This window comes from Staurois parvus, unplaced genomic scaffold (assembly GCF_062004578.1).
Source record: "Staurois parvus isolate SC_StPar_1 unplaced genomic scaffold, SC_StPar_1.0 ptg000012l, whole genome shotgun sequence".
Taxonomy (NCBI): domain Eukaryota; kingdom Metazoa; phylum Chordata; class Amphibia; order Anura; family Ranidae; genus Staurois; species Staurois parvus.
This window is the reverse complement of record NW_028317808.1, coordinates 196,803-213,398: the sequence shown is the minus strand read 5'-3', so window position 1 is coordinate 213,398 and position 16,596 is coordinate 196,803. Positions and strand designations below refer to the sequence as shown.

General features: G+C 43.0%; 1 protein-coding gene across 3 annotated transcripts in view; it reads left to right on the top strand.

Moving 5' to 3' along the window:
* LOC149473654 (stimulated by retinoic acid gene 6 protein-like) overlaps nucleotides 1-16,596 on the top strand; it is a 96,992-nt gene that overhangs the window by 41,676 nt on the left and 38,720 nt on the right. For all 3 annotated transcript variants that reach the window (XM_089674548.1, XM_089674541.1, XM_089674534.1), the window contains 3 exons: nucleotides 1,780-1,930; nucleotides 10,774-10,849; nucleotides 12,448-12,529. In XM_089674548.1, coding sequence (XP_089530674.1) covers nucleotides 1,780-1,930; nucleotides 10,774-10,849; nucleotides 12,448-12,529 — 309 coding nt within the window. The remainder of the gene's footprint in view (nucleotides 1-1,779; nucleotides 1,931-10,773; nucleotides 10,850-12,447; nucleotides 12,530-16,596) is intronic.

The following is a 16,596-nucleotide window of genomic DNA, read 5'->3' as shown; positions in this document are numbered from 1 at the left end:
CAACATGACAACGACCCGAAGCACAAAGCCAGAATAACTAGGAGTGGCTCCGTAAGAAGCATATCAAGGTTCTGGAGTGACATAGCCAGTCTCCAGACCTAAATCCAACAGAACATCTTTGGAGGGAGCTGAAACTCTGTGTTGCTCAGCGACAGCCCCAAAACCTGACAGATCTAGAGGAGATCTGTGTGGAGGAGTGGGCCAAAACCCCTGTTGCAGTGTGTGCAAACCTGGTCAAGAACTACAGGAAACGTTTGACCTCTGTAATTGCAAACAAAGGCTTCTGTACCAAATATTAACACTGATTTTCTTAGGTGTTTAAATACTTATGTTCAGCAGTGCAAGACAAATAAATTCTTTAAAAATCATACAATATGATTTCCTGAATTTTTTAATTCTGTCTCTCAGAGTGGGAATGCACCTACAATGTGAATTTCAGACCCCTCCATGATTTCTAAGTGGGAGAACTTGCAAAATCGCAGGGTGTTCAAATACTTCTGTTCCTCACTGTAACAGTACTTAGATATGGCCACTGCATTACTTTTCATTTTAGGCTTTTTTTAGTTTATTTTTCCCTGGTAATCCTACCAGTAATACACTTCCAGTCCTAGGATGACAATGGTCACTCATGATAAAGGAGCAGTGTTGTCATCCTATGACAGGAAGTGTTTTATGACTAAATAACCCCCTCTCCTCTTCCTCTGTACCATACGGGGGAGCTGTTCTGTAGTCCACTCAGAAAGCTGTGGATAATGCATAACAGTCTGCAGAGCAGAGAGCAATGGAGTTATCAGCTGACAACATTTCTGGGAGAATCAACAGGTATTTTTTTCACATGAATCAAAAATATATAACAAAATCCTTTCAATGGTTTATTTACCGGTCAAAGAACAAAAAAGATAAGTTCATTGTTAGAGTTTGTATACACATATTAATAATAATGTACTTTTTTTAAATGCCTTTTGCTCTGTCCACAAAGAAATCACTAATATGAGATCCTGTACCCATGTGCAAAAAAAAGCAGAGTCTGGTGCTTGCCCTGCAGCTATCCATGTTTCAATGCTTTCCATGTTTCTGGGCTGAAAGATAGTATTGAGCTGAATTACTCTATACATACAGTATGAGCAGTAAGCAAAGTAAGCACAAATTTTGTTTTACTTTGTGTGCTGATGAAGGGCCACCCACGGCTTGAATTTTGATTGATTAAGAAGCAATTGGCCAAAATTTGAGCCAGGTATCGATAGGTAAAGAAGATACTGAGCATAACAACCAGAGAACAAAAAACTGAGAGCTACCATATAGCTGGCTCCTGCTCTTTGGCTCCAGGGGAAGTCAATTCACCAGGCACTATTAGGTAACAAACGTAAGGTGATTAATGTCAACTATGTTGGTTTATTAAAAGAGCTTTTGTCATTTAGCTTTTGCTAATAGTGCTAAAAGTGCTAAAAGTACTTGCCCCAATGTATTTTATTAAAAGTGTAACACTAATCACATTAAAATAAGGTTTTCCTTTTAAAGAAAGCAACAACTAAAAAAAAAAAAGAAATAGTTGTCGCTACATGAATGATTAAGTATATGATTTTTTTGGGACACTTATATGGCATTGATGGCATATAATGGACAAGGCTGTTAAAGTAAAGATATTTCTTGTTACAAAATGAAGAAATATATAACACAATGTAATGATATTAGATAGTTTCAGTTGTTAAAATGTTAACGAATTGTGTTTTCACACACTTGTTTTAATTGCTTGTTTATTTTTTCGTACTTCCTCTTCAGTTTGTTACTATGGAGTACAGTGCATTTATCTATATTGCAAGACTGATCCACAGTTGGGAGACACAGATGGAAGAAATGGCACCTGATGTATCTTGGGTTTCATACAATACCACCCTTGCCTCCTTTAAGGAGTTTAGGAGCAACTTAGTAGGTAAGCAGCATATCCAATATTCGTATTTTAGGCATAATCCTGATTGATCTAGTGCTTTTCTGTAAACAATGCCCATTTTACAGAATCCCCTGCTCTTGGGCAATTGTCATAAAATATGCCTTCGATATTTATAGATGTAAAATAAATTTTAAACCTTCATAAACTCCCCTTACCAGATTTCCTTGGTATGAGGCAGCAATGAAATGAGAATAAATTGCATATTTTCACTTTGTGGCGCAGTGACTTAAATAAAAACCGTAAGCTCACACCAAGGCCCAGAAAGTGGCAAGAGAAGACAAAGACCTTATTATAGCATGTCTTGTATAAGCACTCTGTGCCTTAGAGTGGATATATCCTTTTAAAATCAAATTCCAGCCAAAATTTGTTGAATAGTGTGAACCTTTGCATGGTATTCTTGCCCTCTGTGTCCTCAGAGAAGATTTTCAGGCAATGAGTGTCATTAAAGTAGTGTAAACCTTCATTTTTTTTTACTAATAAACATCTTATACTTACCTGCTTTGTGCAATGGTTTTGCACAGAGGAGCCCCGATTCAATCCCTTCTGGGGTCCCCTGCTCCACTTCTTCTGTGAATGCCCCCATAAGAAGCCATTTTCTATGGGGGCACTCATGTGGGCTTGATCCCGAGCTGCGCTGCCTGTGTCTATAGACACAGACAGCACGGCTCAGCCCCACTCCCACTAGTCACAGAATTTGATTGCCAGCAACATAACCAATGTCTTTTTTTTATTTGTTGGGAGTGTGGGACTGCTGGTGACACCATCAAAAACCAGGGGTCTCCAAACTTTCTAAACAAAGGGCCAGTTTACTGTCATTCAGGCTTAACAGGGGGCCGGACTGTGGCAAGTGGGAGTAGAAAATGTCCTGGCATTAGTGGAAATAAGCAGTGTTTCTTCATTAGTATTAGGGGGAGGAATAGTGCGCCTTCATTAGTATCAGTTAAAAGAATAGAACCCCACCATTGGTGTCAGTGGGAGGAATAGTGCCCCATCATTGGTGTCAGTGGGTGGAATAGTGCCACATCGTTGGTGTCAGTGGGTGGAATAGTGCCCCATCGTTGGTCTCAGTGGGTGGAATAGTGCCTTGTATCAGTGCAAGGTATAGTGCCTGAAGGGCCAGATAAAAGTCAGCAATGGGCTACATCCGGCCCCCACGCCACAATTTGGAGACCACTAGTTTACACATTGATCTATTTTCATTTCCAGCACTGTATAAATTGGTCACAACCATCATCTTGCATTCCAAATACAAAGAATCATTACTAAGCCCCACCTATTCACCTGACCTGGCTCCTTTTGCCAAAGCGATCTGGATTGTTATGGGAATCTGAGATTCTAATACTGGCTTGTCATCTCGGAGGAATGCACTGTATTGTTGTGTTACACTGTGACCACACAACATAAGCCTAAAAACATGTATAAATAAATGAACAATAAACACTTAGGACATGTTCATTCTTAAAGTAGGTTAGGGTGAACAATATTCAATCAATGTAGAATAAAGAAAAGTAAGCGAGCACTACCTAAAAGAAAACAGCTGCTAGAACACCAAAAAGGCAAACAAATAAAACCTTCCAAAGAGTATATCAATAAAAAAGGTGCAGCGCTAAGACATAATGTACAATATATGGCATATAAATCACTTAAAGAGCAAAATTACTAAGTGCAAAAAATGAGATGTCACCAAATGGTGAACGTAATGAGTAAACGTCCCAAATGAAACAGCCCACGTGAAGATATAATATGATCTCAATAATTGTGCGTGGAAAACTGGTCCGGGGTGGCAGATGATAAATCCAATTAAATGGATTGCGCACTCAACAGAAGTGTGTAAATACACGCATTTGAGATATAACCTGTCTCATCAGGTATTACTCAGGTCATCTGCTCCCAGGTCAGGTCAGGTTCCAACACCTTCTGGTCACATCTGAAAAGGGTGCTCCGGGTGTCCTTGAAGTGTATCACCGTCTGGGGTCACCTTTAATGCAGGCTCTGCAAATGACGGCACTCACAAGGAGAGACCAATAAGGGACACCACATAGCGTGATACTGTATAGGGAACTTTATTCCATCAAAGAAGGTGTAAAACAATAGTATCAAAAGTATCAAATAAGAAAGAACACTGACCATATGTTAATCAGGATGGCCACCAGCAGTGGCTAGACGTCCAGTTGCTGTAGCCCCTCTGACGCGTTTCGTGCTAAGCACTTAGTCATAGGGTGCAGGGCCATCATTTGCAGAGCCTGCATTAAAGGTGACCCCAGACGGTGATACACTTCAAGGACCCCCGGAGCACCCTTTTCAGATGTGACTAGAAGGTGTGGGAACCTGAATTGACCTGGGAGCAGATGACCTGAGTAATACCTGATGAGACAGGTTATATCTCAAATGTGTGTATTTACGCACTTCTGGTGAGTGATCAATCTATTTAATTGGATTTATCATCTGCCACCCCAGACCAGTTTTCCACGCACGATTATTGAGATCATATTAGATCTTCATGTGGGCTGTTTCATTGTGATGTTTTACTCATTACGTTCACCTTTTGGTGACATCTCATTTTTTGCACTTAGTAATTTTGCTCTTTAAGTGATTTATATGCTACATATTGTACATTATGTCTTAGCGCTGCATCTTTATTATTGAAATATTCAATCAATGGTCAGGCAGAAAGGGCAGATAAGACACTATGGTGCAGATGCTCCTGGGAGCCACCATCTGCTGTGTATGAAACCAATAGAACGCTCTTTGTAGTAATAACTGATTTCTATCACCTTCTCGTGTAAAAGGTGACATATGATCTACCACCATACCTCTAAGATCTGAGTCTGTTTGGTGTGCTTGTACAAAATGTACAGCTACTGGTTTGTCAGGATTGGTGGGTTTCTGCAGGCTGTGGCTGTTAAGGTTCACCCTGATGTCACTGCGATGACAGAATATGAATGAAAAAAGAAAGATTAGAGTACTACAGATGTTACATTTTTCAGCACTGTCGCACTTTGAATAACAATTGCGCATTCATGCAACACTGTACCCATATGACATTTCTATCATTTTTCACACAAATATAGCTTTCTTTTGGTGGTATTTAATCACCACTGGGGTGTTTTATTTTTTGCTAAACAAATGAAAACAGACCGAAAATGTTGAAAAAAAAAGGTTTTCTTAGTTTCTATCATAAAATTTTCCAAGCAGGTAATTTTTCTCCTTAACTGTTGTGCGTTGATGAGGCTACACTGCTGGGCACTGAGAGATAGCACTGATGGGCGCTGATAGGTTGCACTGATGGGCACTGAGGTGGCACTGATAGGCAGCGCTGATGGGCACTGATAGGCTGCGCTGATGGGCACTGATGAGGTGGCACTGGTGGGCATTGATAATGAGGCACTGATGAGGCTACACTGATAGGCAGTAATGATGGGCACTGATAGGCGGTAATGATGGGCACTGATAGGCAGCACTGAAGGGCACTGATAGACAGCACTCATAGGTGACACAGATTGGCAGCACTGATGTGCACTGACTGGCGCCACTGATGGGCACTGATTGGCAGCACTGATGGGCACTGATTGGCAGCACTGATGGACTCTGATTGCCATTGATGGGCACTGTTGGGGCTGCATTGATAATCAGTGCCCTGGTTATCAGTGTAGATGTCTCTTTTCACACTTGCTGATTATCGGCAGTACTTTCCTCACGTTGTGACAGCATGAGGAAAATGCTGCAGATAACCGGAAAGTGTCTTTACATGGTGATCGGCTGTTATTGGACACAGCTGATCACGTAGTAAACGGCCACTGTGATTGGCCCTTTTCTGTGACATGTGTCCAAAGAACACAGCAATCACAGAGAGCGCCAGGTGCGTGACGCAGTGGGCATGCAGGGGGCGCGTTTCTGGAAGGACGTCATATGATGCCCTCCCAAAATTGGACGACCGTACTGTGTCCGTCATTTGGCTATAGCACGGTTAGCAAATGATTAAATGCACTTTTTTAAATTTATCAATTGGATCACCATAGAACAATATTTTTTTAATTGCTACTCCTTCGATAAGTGTGCAGTGGCGATTCTTTTACGTCACTATATTACACTCTGTCCATGCCCATAGGTATAGGAATGCACAATTTGTTTTACACTGTTAGTGACTGATCACTATGAAAGCCAATCACAGGCTATCACAGCAATCAAACAAACAGAAACCAGTGCAGCGCTAAAAAATTACACAGTGTAAAAATGAAAAAACATTAAATAATAAATAATTTTTGGTGATGATAATAAATCAATAATTGATATTAGGGATAGCAAATATAGGTGGATGAAGCGCTATGATTGGTGCAATAAAGTGCAACTGTGAAAGTCTTAAAGCAAAGAGTGTTCATAAGGTATTGAAGACATGACACAATCGGGTAAGCGAACAGTGCTGCAAATGGGTCCTATTGCACAGGTGGTGTCAAATTATTCCACGTGGCTTTATCTGTGTGGGAGATTGATAAAAATGCACACTCAACAGATGCGCATAATTAAAGCGCAATATGTTGAACAAGAATCTGCAGGAAGCCCCGTTTAAGTGGACCAGACAGACAGCGTGGGAAAAGGATTCCTCCTCTGGATATGAGACTCCTCTGCAACCGCCATTCCACTAGGGTCCTGGGAATCATTAGCGGGATGACATGATCTGCTAAATCTAGGGTGGGCCGGTCACAGCAATCAGATGATCAGGAAGCGGTCCTCACAGTTTCAGATCGTTAGTGCGAGACCTGGAGCTCTCAGTAAAAACTCAGACTCTATGCTGGGAACACTGTGCAGCACACTCTCGGCACAAACATAGTAGCGCAGATATGCGACCCTACGGTTAAACACCCACTACTGGGAGGCCGCATTATTGCGTATGCAAAAAGGGAAGGAATTAAAATGCTGAGGTCGACCGGTAGAGTGCTGGTTCTCTTTTTTACAGGTTTTTGGCTGCCTGTGTCCCCATTAGAGGAATACACCCTCTCTATTTGTTCTGTTCAGGGGCGGACTGACCGAGGGCCCAGGGTCAGTAGGGGGCCCCATGAGATGCCCCTAGTACCTTTCATAGACTTTTTGGAGTGTGGTTTGAGTGTGGGTGAGGACACAGGGGCCCCATGATCCCCTATTGCCTGGGGGCCGCATGAGTTGTCAGTCCACCCCTGGTCCTGTTTTACCATTTTTTGCCGTAAGTGAAAGTAAAGGACAGATTTTAAGTGATCCCCTAGTTCTGGTGATCGTGTTGACTAGCAGGAAATTTCCTCACTTTGGAGGGATTTCCTTTCACTTCCTGTTGAGGCTCTGGGAAAGGAAGTGAATGAAAGCCATCTCATAAATAGGACACTGAACACAGGGGTTGTAACCCCCCATTACTTTAAACAAAATAAATTTAGTGCCTTTAGTTCTTCTTTAAGCATTTTGCTTGAGGTGATTGTAGCCGTATTAGTGCATTTGCGACAGAGATAATTGAGTACTGTCCGTGATACTTTTTTTATTTGCACTAACATACAATTTTGAGGACAAGCTTTTGGGGTATGTCCCCTTCTTCAAAGTCCAAACAGTACTATTACCCCCTCTGTGTGAGTGTAGTATCCCCCCCCCCCCTCGCTTTTGATGTATCTTATCTGTAGCCTTTTTCTTTTCTTTTTTTCAATCCCTTCTAACATTCTGCTTAAACTTTGTGATTTGTAATAGTACTGTTTGGACTTTGAAGAAGGGGACATACCCCAAAAGCTTATCCTCAAAATTGTATGTTAGTGCAAATAAAAAAAGTATCACGGACAGTGCTCAATTGTTTCTGTCTTTAAGCATTTAAAATTTTATAATGCCCCAAAACAAATATGTAATATACTGCAGCTTACCAATCATTAGATGCGGTGGCTGCATTTGTTTTTCTTTTTTGGGCTTGTGTGTCATCTGCATAGAGGTGATAGTTGAAGCCGTGGGAATGTATCAGTTTGCCAAGGGAGGAGGTGTAGATAGAGAAGAGGAGGGGTCCGAGGACAGAGCCTTGGGGGACACCGACAGAGAGGGGGAGAGAGGGGAAGGTGGCAGCATTATAGGTAATGCTGAAGGATCGTTGGGATAGGTAGGAGGAGAACCAGGAGAGAGCGGAGTCTCTGATGCCAAAGGAGTGCAGTTTAGTAAGAAGGAGGGGGTGGTCGACTGTGTCGAAGGCCACGGAGAGGTCGAGGAGCAGGAGGACTGAGTAGTGGCCATTAGCTTTGGCGGTTAGCAGGTCGTTAGTGATTTTAAGTAGGGCGGTTTCGGTGGAGTGTAGGGGACGGAAGCCAGACTGTAGTGGATCAAGGAGGTTGTTATCAGTGAGGTGGGCGCTTAGGCGATTGTAGGCTAAGCGCTCAAGGAGCTTGGAAGTGAATGGCAGCAGGGAGATGGGTCTAAGGTTGTTTAGGTCCGAGTGGTCAAGGGAGGGTTTTTTGAGTATGGGGGTGATGTGTGCGTGCTTTAGGGGGGAGGGGAATGCGCCAGTAGAGAGGGAGAGATTGAAGATGTGGGTGAGGGAGCGAATGATGGAGGAGGGGGGTGACTGGAGGAGTTGTGAGGGGATAGGGTCCAGGGGGCAAGTGGTGAGGCGGGCTTCAGTGAAGACCTTAGTGACCTCCTCAGTGATAGCAGGGCAGAAGGAGTGGAGTGTTGGGGAGGTTATAGTGTGCGGGGCGTTGGGTATGGTGGGGGGCAGTGCGGTTGCGAGGTCGGAGGAGGGGAGAGTTGAGGGGGTGATGGAGGGAGGGAGGCTAGGTGGAGAGGTAGATTGTGAATTGACAATGTCCTTACGGATTGCGTCAATCTTGTTTTGGAAATGATTGGCAATCTCGTGGGCGGTGGGTGATGTCCTGGGTGGGGTGGGGGAGAGAGCAGGGATTTGAAAGTGGAGAAGAGCAGGTGGAGAGGGTGTTGATGAGGGTTACGAAGTAGGCTTGTTTGGCGGCGTGGAGGGAGGAGGAGTAGGTGAGGAAGGCGGATTTGTAGAGGGAGAACGCTCGAGGGGATCTGGTTTTGCGCCATAATCGCTCCAACGCACAACTGCGTCGTTTGAGACATTTTGTATGGTCGTTCTGCCAGGGTTGAAGCGGTTGGGGTCTGATGTTACGCATGGTTAGGGGTGCCAGGGAGTCTAGGGCAGCTGACAGTGAGTCGTTGTACGCGGTAGTGGCCAGGTCAGGACATGACAGTGGAAGGATACTGTCGTACAGACGGTCAGCTGCCGAGTGGAGATGGGCCGGGTTCAGGTTGCGGAGCTTACGGCTGGTGATGATTTGACTCTTTGGGGGGGGGAGTTAGAGGAGGGGGAGATGGAAAACATGAGGAGGTGGTGGTCAGAGAGGGGGAAGGGGGTGTTAGTGAAGTTGTGGAGGGTGCAGAGGTGGGAGAAAACGAGGTCCAGGGTGTTCCCATCGGTGTGGATAGAGGACTGTGTGCACTGTGTGAGCGTGAAAGAGGAGGTTAGTAGGAGGAATTGGGAAGTAGCCGGGTTGTTGACGTTGATGGGGATATTGAAATCCCCGAGGATGATGGTCGGTAGCTCAGAGGAGAGGAAGAAGGGAAGCCAGGCGGCAAAGTCGTCCAGGAAGAGGGATACGGATCCTGGAGGCCGATAGATTACTGCAATCCTCAGAGGGGTGGGAGAGAAGAGCCGGCTGCAGTGGGCCTCGAAGGAGGAGAAGGATAGGGAGGGGGGGTTAGGGAGGACCTGGGAGGTGCTCAGGGGTGGCAGGAGCATGCCGACCCCACTGCCCCTGCGACCACTCGGTCTGGGTGAGTGGCCTCCATAGGTGAGTGCTGCAGGGGAGGTGGAGTCGGTGGCTTGGATCCAGGTTTCAGTGACTGCTAGGAAGTTGAGGGAGTGGGAGACAAAGAGGTCATGGATGGCGGTGAGATTGTTGCAAACCGAACGGGCGTTCAGGAGTGCAACCGAGAGAGGAAGGGTGGAGCACAAGAACAAATCCTACTGACTGTAAGTCATGAGCCTTGGTGATTTTTCTGTTTTTGTTTTGATGTACCCGGAGTGTATTTGTGGGCTTTAAAATTGTGTAGCTATGCCCTTTATGCAATAACTGTTTGCTTTGTTGAAAACTATTCCAAACCATGTGTTTAGCTGTCCCCAAAAAATCTGTCTGGCACCTATCCACAGTTATAGTGGCCTGTGATGACGCTGCAGTTAGAACATGGGCTTGATTGTTCATTGTGTTCACTGCAAACATCCAGTCATTTGAAAAATAAGCTGTGATTTCTATTTCTTTAGTTAGATACTGTATCTCTGCCATTAAAAAGTATAGACTTTTTTTGCTTTTTAAACAATACTTCTAATGTACTTGATGACTCAAAGTACCAGAAAGGCTTACACTGACCATATATTATTCCTTTTTTTTTTTTATCAACCTGTGGGCTGATTGAAAAAAACTGACCGGATTGCCCCATCTTCACATTCGAGCTGGATGGGGAAATCCACCCAGCTGCAGTATTGTAGTCAAACAACAGGACTCCCCCACTGTCAGAATACACTAATCACTGCTGCAGCTGATTGGCTACATGTGCTGAGTGAACACAAGTTTTCCAGTAGTCCTGTTCAGGAGGAGTTGATCACTAGATTGACTCCTCTGCAATGGAAATGGCCACAGACTGAAATTCCATCCCAGAATTTTGATCCACCTATGGCCAGCTTAAGTTTAGTAGCTAGCTGTTAAACAAGAATGTAAGAACATATTGGCACATTGATTAGGGAAAATAATTGCTACAGACAAAGTATGAATAAATTTGCCATTAAATGAAAGGCTTTGTATTTTTTTCTTCCTCAGGTGTCTGGTTTTTCACTACCTTCTTATCATGCGCAGTTACTGTGTCATATATCTTTCACATTTTAGTCTGCTATAGGTAAGATCTTGATGTTTAGAAATTAATTCTTATTTCTATATTTAATGCTGCCATGTTTAATTTGATTATAATTGGTTTATTTGAGCTTAAAACATTATGACTTGGACATTATTTTTCATGTGTAAGGAAATTGGTTCATTTTAGCACTTAACATTGCTGGTTAAAATTACATATATTTATTCCATGATGTATAAAGATGTTTTAGATTTAATAGTCATCATCAGTGCAGTCTATGGAAGCTATGCTTTCTGTGGTTTTGCAGATGGCTTTTTGTTCCTTTTAGCCGAAATTACAACAACCAGACGGTTAGAACTATGAAAGTAACCTGTTCTTTACAGCAGGCCTTGAAATTTCCACTCGCCTGCTCACATTGGCGAGTGAAAATTACGGCGGGGCGAGTGTGTCCCCAGGGCCGTCTTGCTGAGCAGGCTCAGAACTCAGGGCCGGATCTGTCACTCGCACTGGGAGCCATCAGACTGCTCAATAGTTGAGCAAAGTGAAAGCAAAGGAAGGAGTGTGTGCTGTGCTCTCTGCCTCCCCCTAGAGTGCAGTACCCGGCTCTGTGAGTGAACAACAAAGTACTGCAACTTTTTATAGGGCTGTGTGTGTGTATTTGTATGTGTGTGTGTGTGTATTTGTATGTGTGTATTTGTGTGTGTGTATGTACATGTATCTGTGTGTCTGTGTGTATGTACATGTGTTTGTGTGTATGTACATGTATGTGTGTGTACATGTGTCTGTGTGTGCGTGTACATGTGTGTGTGTTTGTGTATATGTATGTACGTGTCTGTGTATGTATGTACATGTTTCTGTGTGTATGTACATGTGTCTGTGCATGTGTATTTCTGTGTATGTACATGTGTCTGTGTGTATGTACATGTATGTGTGTCTGTACATGTGTCTGTGTGTGTATACATGTGTCTGTATGTGTGTGTGTGTACATGTGTCTCTGTGCGTGTATGTACATGTTTCTGTGTGTGTATGTGTGTGTGTGTGTATGTACATGTCTGTGTGTGTACTGGTGTCTCTGTTTGTGTGTGTGTATGTACATGTGTCTGTATGTAAACCTACATGTATGGGTGGTTTGGTCAGGTTCAGGATTATGTGGTTGTTATGGGTGGTAGAGTATGGGGCATTTGAGGTACTGCTGGGTTGGATAGTAGGTAGGATATACATGGTAGAGTTATGGTTTTGTGAGTGAAAGATTATGGGGGGTTATGGTTGTATGCGGTGCATGGTCTAAGTATGATGGAGTGTTTAGGGGAACATTGGAGGCCCTGATGTAATGTGGGGGAACTCGGGGACCCTGATGTAATGTGGGTAACATTTAACAGTGTCATTTCATGAAATAATTTACGAGGGCGTGTTTAGGGGCGGAATTAGCGGTGTAGCAGGGTAGGGCTTGGGTGGGGCAACTGGTGGCGAGTAACTCTTAAGGCCTGGCTTATAGCTCACGACTTGAAATTTTAAGCCCTACTTTACAGTATCTTCAGGTGTGTTTTGGTCCAGTCACTATTATTGCTCAGATACTAATAAAGATTCAAATAAAAATCTGGTTTTGCACCATAAAATAAAACAAGTTTTTTTTTTTTTTACAGAAAACATATGAAGAGACTCTGGATTGGAGAAAAGGGATTTCTTCCTATAAAATATCACAAGCCTTCACCTTCTGCGTCAGTTGTAAGTTTTTTATTAGTGTCTAGCACTCCTCCTCTCAGTGTGGTATGGAATGACCACCCTAACCTACCTACATAAACAAACACAGAAAAAATAATTAGGGGGAGTTCAGCTGGAGGTGGACTGACAACTCATGGGGCCCCCGGGAAATAGGGGATCATGGGGCCCCTGTGTCCTTGCCCAAACTCAAAAAAGCCTATGAAAAAGGTACCAGGGGCATCTCATGGGGCCCCCTACTGACCCCGGGCCCTCAGGCAGGTCCCCGATCACGTGCTGGTCGCAGTGAGTTCCCAGAGCTGAAAGGCATAGTTCCAGTGTCCACCAGTGGGTATATACCAGCAGATCCCAGTAATTGGGTTCCACCTTTTGCTGGCTGCTAGGAATGTATATAACCCCACCCATGATCTGCATCTTTAATTCAGTGTTTTGCCTGTTAGTCAGATACCTGCTTGCTGGTTTTTCCTTGTGTGATCCTGTACCCTGCTACCTCTCATCTGCTCCCCTTGTTCCAGATCCCAGTCCAAGTTCCCCCTTCCTGACCTTTCTTTGCACCTACAGTTTTACCCTGTTATTCCATGCTTCCCTTTTGTTTGTATATATTGTATGATAGGCTATCTAGTTAGGTTTTCTGTCACATGGGTACTGTTCACATGTATATTCTCACATTTGTATATCGTTTGCTATTGTTGGACTGGGTTTTGTTTCACTAATAATAAATCTTACTTAACCAAGATTTACCCCCCTTAATGACCAGGCCATTTTTTGCTATTCGGCACTGAGCTATTTCAACTGGTAATTGAGTGGTCATGCAATGCTGTACCCATTGGAAGTTTATGTCCTTTTTTTCACACAAATAGAGCTTTCTTTTGGTGGTATTTGATTACCAATGGGTTTTTTATTTTTTGTGATCTAAACGAAAATTTTGAATAAAAAAACAGTATCTTTTATTTTTGGTTATAAAAAATATATAGTAAACTCGAAGTTAGCCATACATTTAGGTCAAAATGTATTCTGCTACATGTTTTTTGGTAAAAAAAAAAAAATCTCAATACAAGCATAATTGGTTTGTGTAAAATTTATAGCGTCTACAAACTATGGTATATATATTGGAATTTATGCAGCTTTTACTTTGACTACCTATCACATTTCTTGAGGTGCTAAAATGCCAGGGCAGTACAAACACCCCCCAAATGACCCTTTTTTGGAAAGTAGATACCCCAAGGAATTTGTTGAAACGCATGTTGAGTCCATGGAAAAAATGTTTTGCCACAAATTTTTGGAAAATGACAAAACTGTTTTTTTTTACACAAAGTTGTCGGTTAAATGATATATTGCTCACGCATGCCATGGGTATATGTAGAATAACACCCCAAAATGCATTCTGTTACTTCTCCCGAGAATGGGGATACAGCATGTGAGAGACTTTTTGGCAGCCTAGCCACATACACGCCCCCATAATCCAATGACCATCTCCAGGCTTTCAAAGGGCATAGTCCTCATATGACTTCCCCACTACCTATCACAGTTTTGAAGGCACTAAAATGCCAGAATAGTACAAAAAACCCCACATATGACCCCTTTTTGGAAAGTAGACACCCCAAGGAATTTGATAAGAGGCATGGTGAGTATTTTTCAGATATAACTTTTGTCACAGGATTTTGAAAAAGAAAATAAAAAATACACTTTTGTTTTCTTTCTTCAGTTTCAAAAAACTTGTGGCAACAAATGAAATCTGCAAAATACTCACCATGCCTCTTAGCAAATATCTTGGAGTGTCTGCTTTCCAAAAAGGGGCCATGGGGGGGGATCTGGGGTCTGTTTGACTCTAGATCTCTCCTCTGCCCTTAAAGCACCTGATCACACCAAGATCGGTGTGATCAGATGCTTTCCCAATTTAAAAATGGTGCTGTTTATATCCAGGGAAACAGAAATGATTAACTGCTTGTAGCTTCTGGTTTCTTAGACCATAGAGATGATTGGAGGCATTCAAGTCTCCAATCAGCTCTATTATCAGCCAGCGGAACTGCCGGCTGCATTTTTGGGTTCCCCGGTAGGACGGGACAGCCCAAGAAAACCTTGAAAGGTGTGGGAGTTCCTTCCCATTGCTTGTAAAAGCAATCCAGTAGCTAATTAGCAGCTGGGATTGTCTTTACATGAAAGCAGACCGCCTCCTGAAAAAAACAATATCAGGTTGATATCTGTAGCTGCAGGCATCATCCTGGTATAACCACTCAAAATCCAGCAAAGTACTAGTACGTTGCTGGTCCATGTTGGGCATATATGTAATAGCAGAGAACAAGGGCATATGATGAATCGGATCTGTGGACGAAATGACCGCAATTCATTCTTTTTTGTAATGAAGAAACTGTGATTAATTTCAATGTGATTTGTCTGGCAAGAGCTGAATTTGGGTGGTCGGTGATGTATTGTGCATATAAATTGCTTTGGCCCACAATCAATTGATACAAATTTTCTGTGAAAAACAGCTAAATGCTAGTGCTGGCAGCAAACGGGGCTGATCCTGCTAATACTGCGTTTTTGAAGACATTATAAAAAGGAGGCACTAGTATAGTTCTGTTCGTGATCAATATATTGATCTGTACAAACACTATACTAGTAATGGCGGTGATCAGCAACCTATAGCGTGAGTGGGATAGTGTGTGGGCAGCCTACCGCTAGCTGACCCTGGCTGGGAGGAGCGATAACCTGATGCTATCTGATGTCGCTAGTGGCAGCAATACAGTGATCAATGAAAATTTCTAATTACTGACACTGTAATAATGTCACTGGCTTGGTGAGGAGGTGATCAAAGGGTTCAAGGATACAATCACCTGTTGGACAAAAATAATAAATGCACATTTTTTTGCAGGTAAAAAAAATGTGCATTTATTATTTTTGCCCAAAGGAGCCTGTAAAGCATTGCGCCAAATGATCAGTAGATCGCTGATACCATGCAGGTCTCCTGCAGGCCTGTCAGAATATCTGCTTGCCATGCGGGATGTACGGTCAAGTAGATATACTGACAGGACGCTTCAATGAACTACCACGGCACTCCACAAAACGGTTCCAAAGGTGAAATTATCTTTTATTAGGGGTGATCAAAGAGTTAAATGTGCTAATCTAACGTGTGTGTAAAATGTTGTGCTTTTGTTCTTCTCTCTCTGGATGTCATCGGGGGCAGCGGGGGGCACATGTATACGCACGCACACCCGGAAATAGAAAGTGATGTAAGATTACATCCCTTTTCCCAGAGCTGCCGTTTGCCCACACATTGTTGGCAGGGGGGTGGCAAGTAGCTTAAACATTTTTCTCTCAATTGTTTTTTTTTAACATTATTTAAAACATTTTTAGAATTTTTTTGTAATGCTTTCATCAGAGTAATGCAATGTTACCATAGTAACATTGTACTACTCTGGGGGGTGATCAGGGATTTTTCTTTTTTTTTTTTTTTTACAATTTGCATTGCATGAGCAATGAAGATCCTTGCTCTGCAATGCAAAGCTTGCTTTGAACTGTCATGAATTTGTTAAGTTCATGACAGTTCAATATAATAGTGATCTGTGATTGGCTCTAGCTGGTCAAATGGTACAGGGTGCTGTGATTGGTCCCATGTGAACAGAAACAAAGCTTTTATGAATCAGATTCATAAAAGCTTTGTTGTCATTGTGATCATGTGATCACTGGGTCTCAATTACCGGGGTGTGGGGGGGGTAGGGTTATGTGGGGCACGTAGCGCTCACCTGTGTTGACAAAGAACCAGTGACATACAGGTACGTCGCTAGTCTTGTAGCTGCCACCCGTCCGCTGTAGATTGTGGGCGGGAGGCCCAAAAGTGATTAAATCCTAATCGGTCTGATTCCTGGTTCCTTGAGTGTAGCTCACTGATCTGGTGATACCTTCTGCCACTGGATACCTAAGCTCAGTATCTTTTACACAAGTTTTTATTCACATAGCACAAATTTAAGTGATTCTAAAGGCTTAGATTAAAATAAAAAACATGTCTATACTTACCTGCTGTGTGCAGTGGTTTTGCACAGAGCAGCCTGAATCCTCTTCTCGGGTCTCCTGCT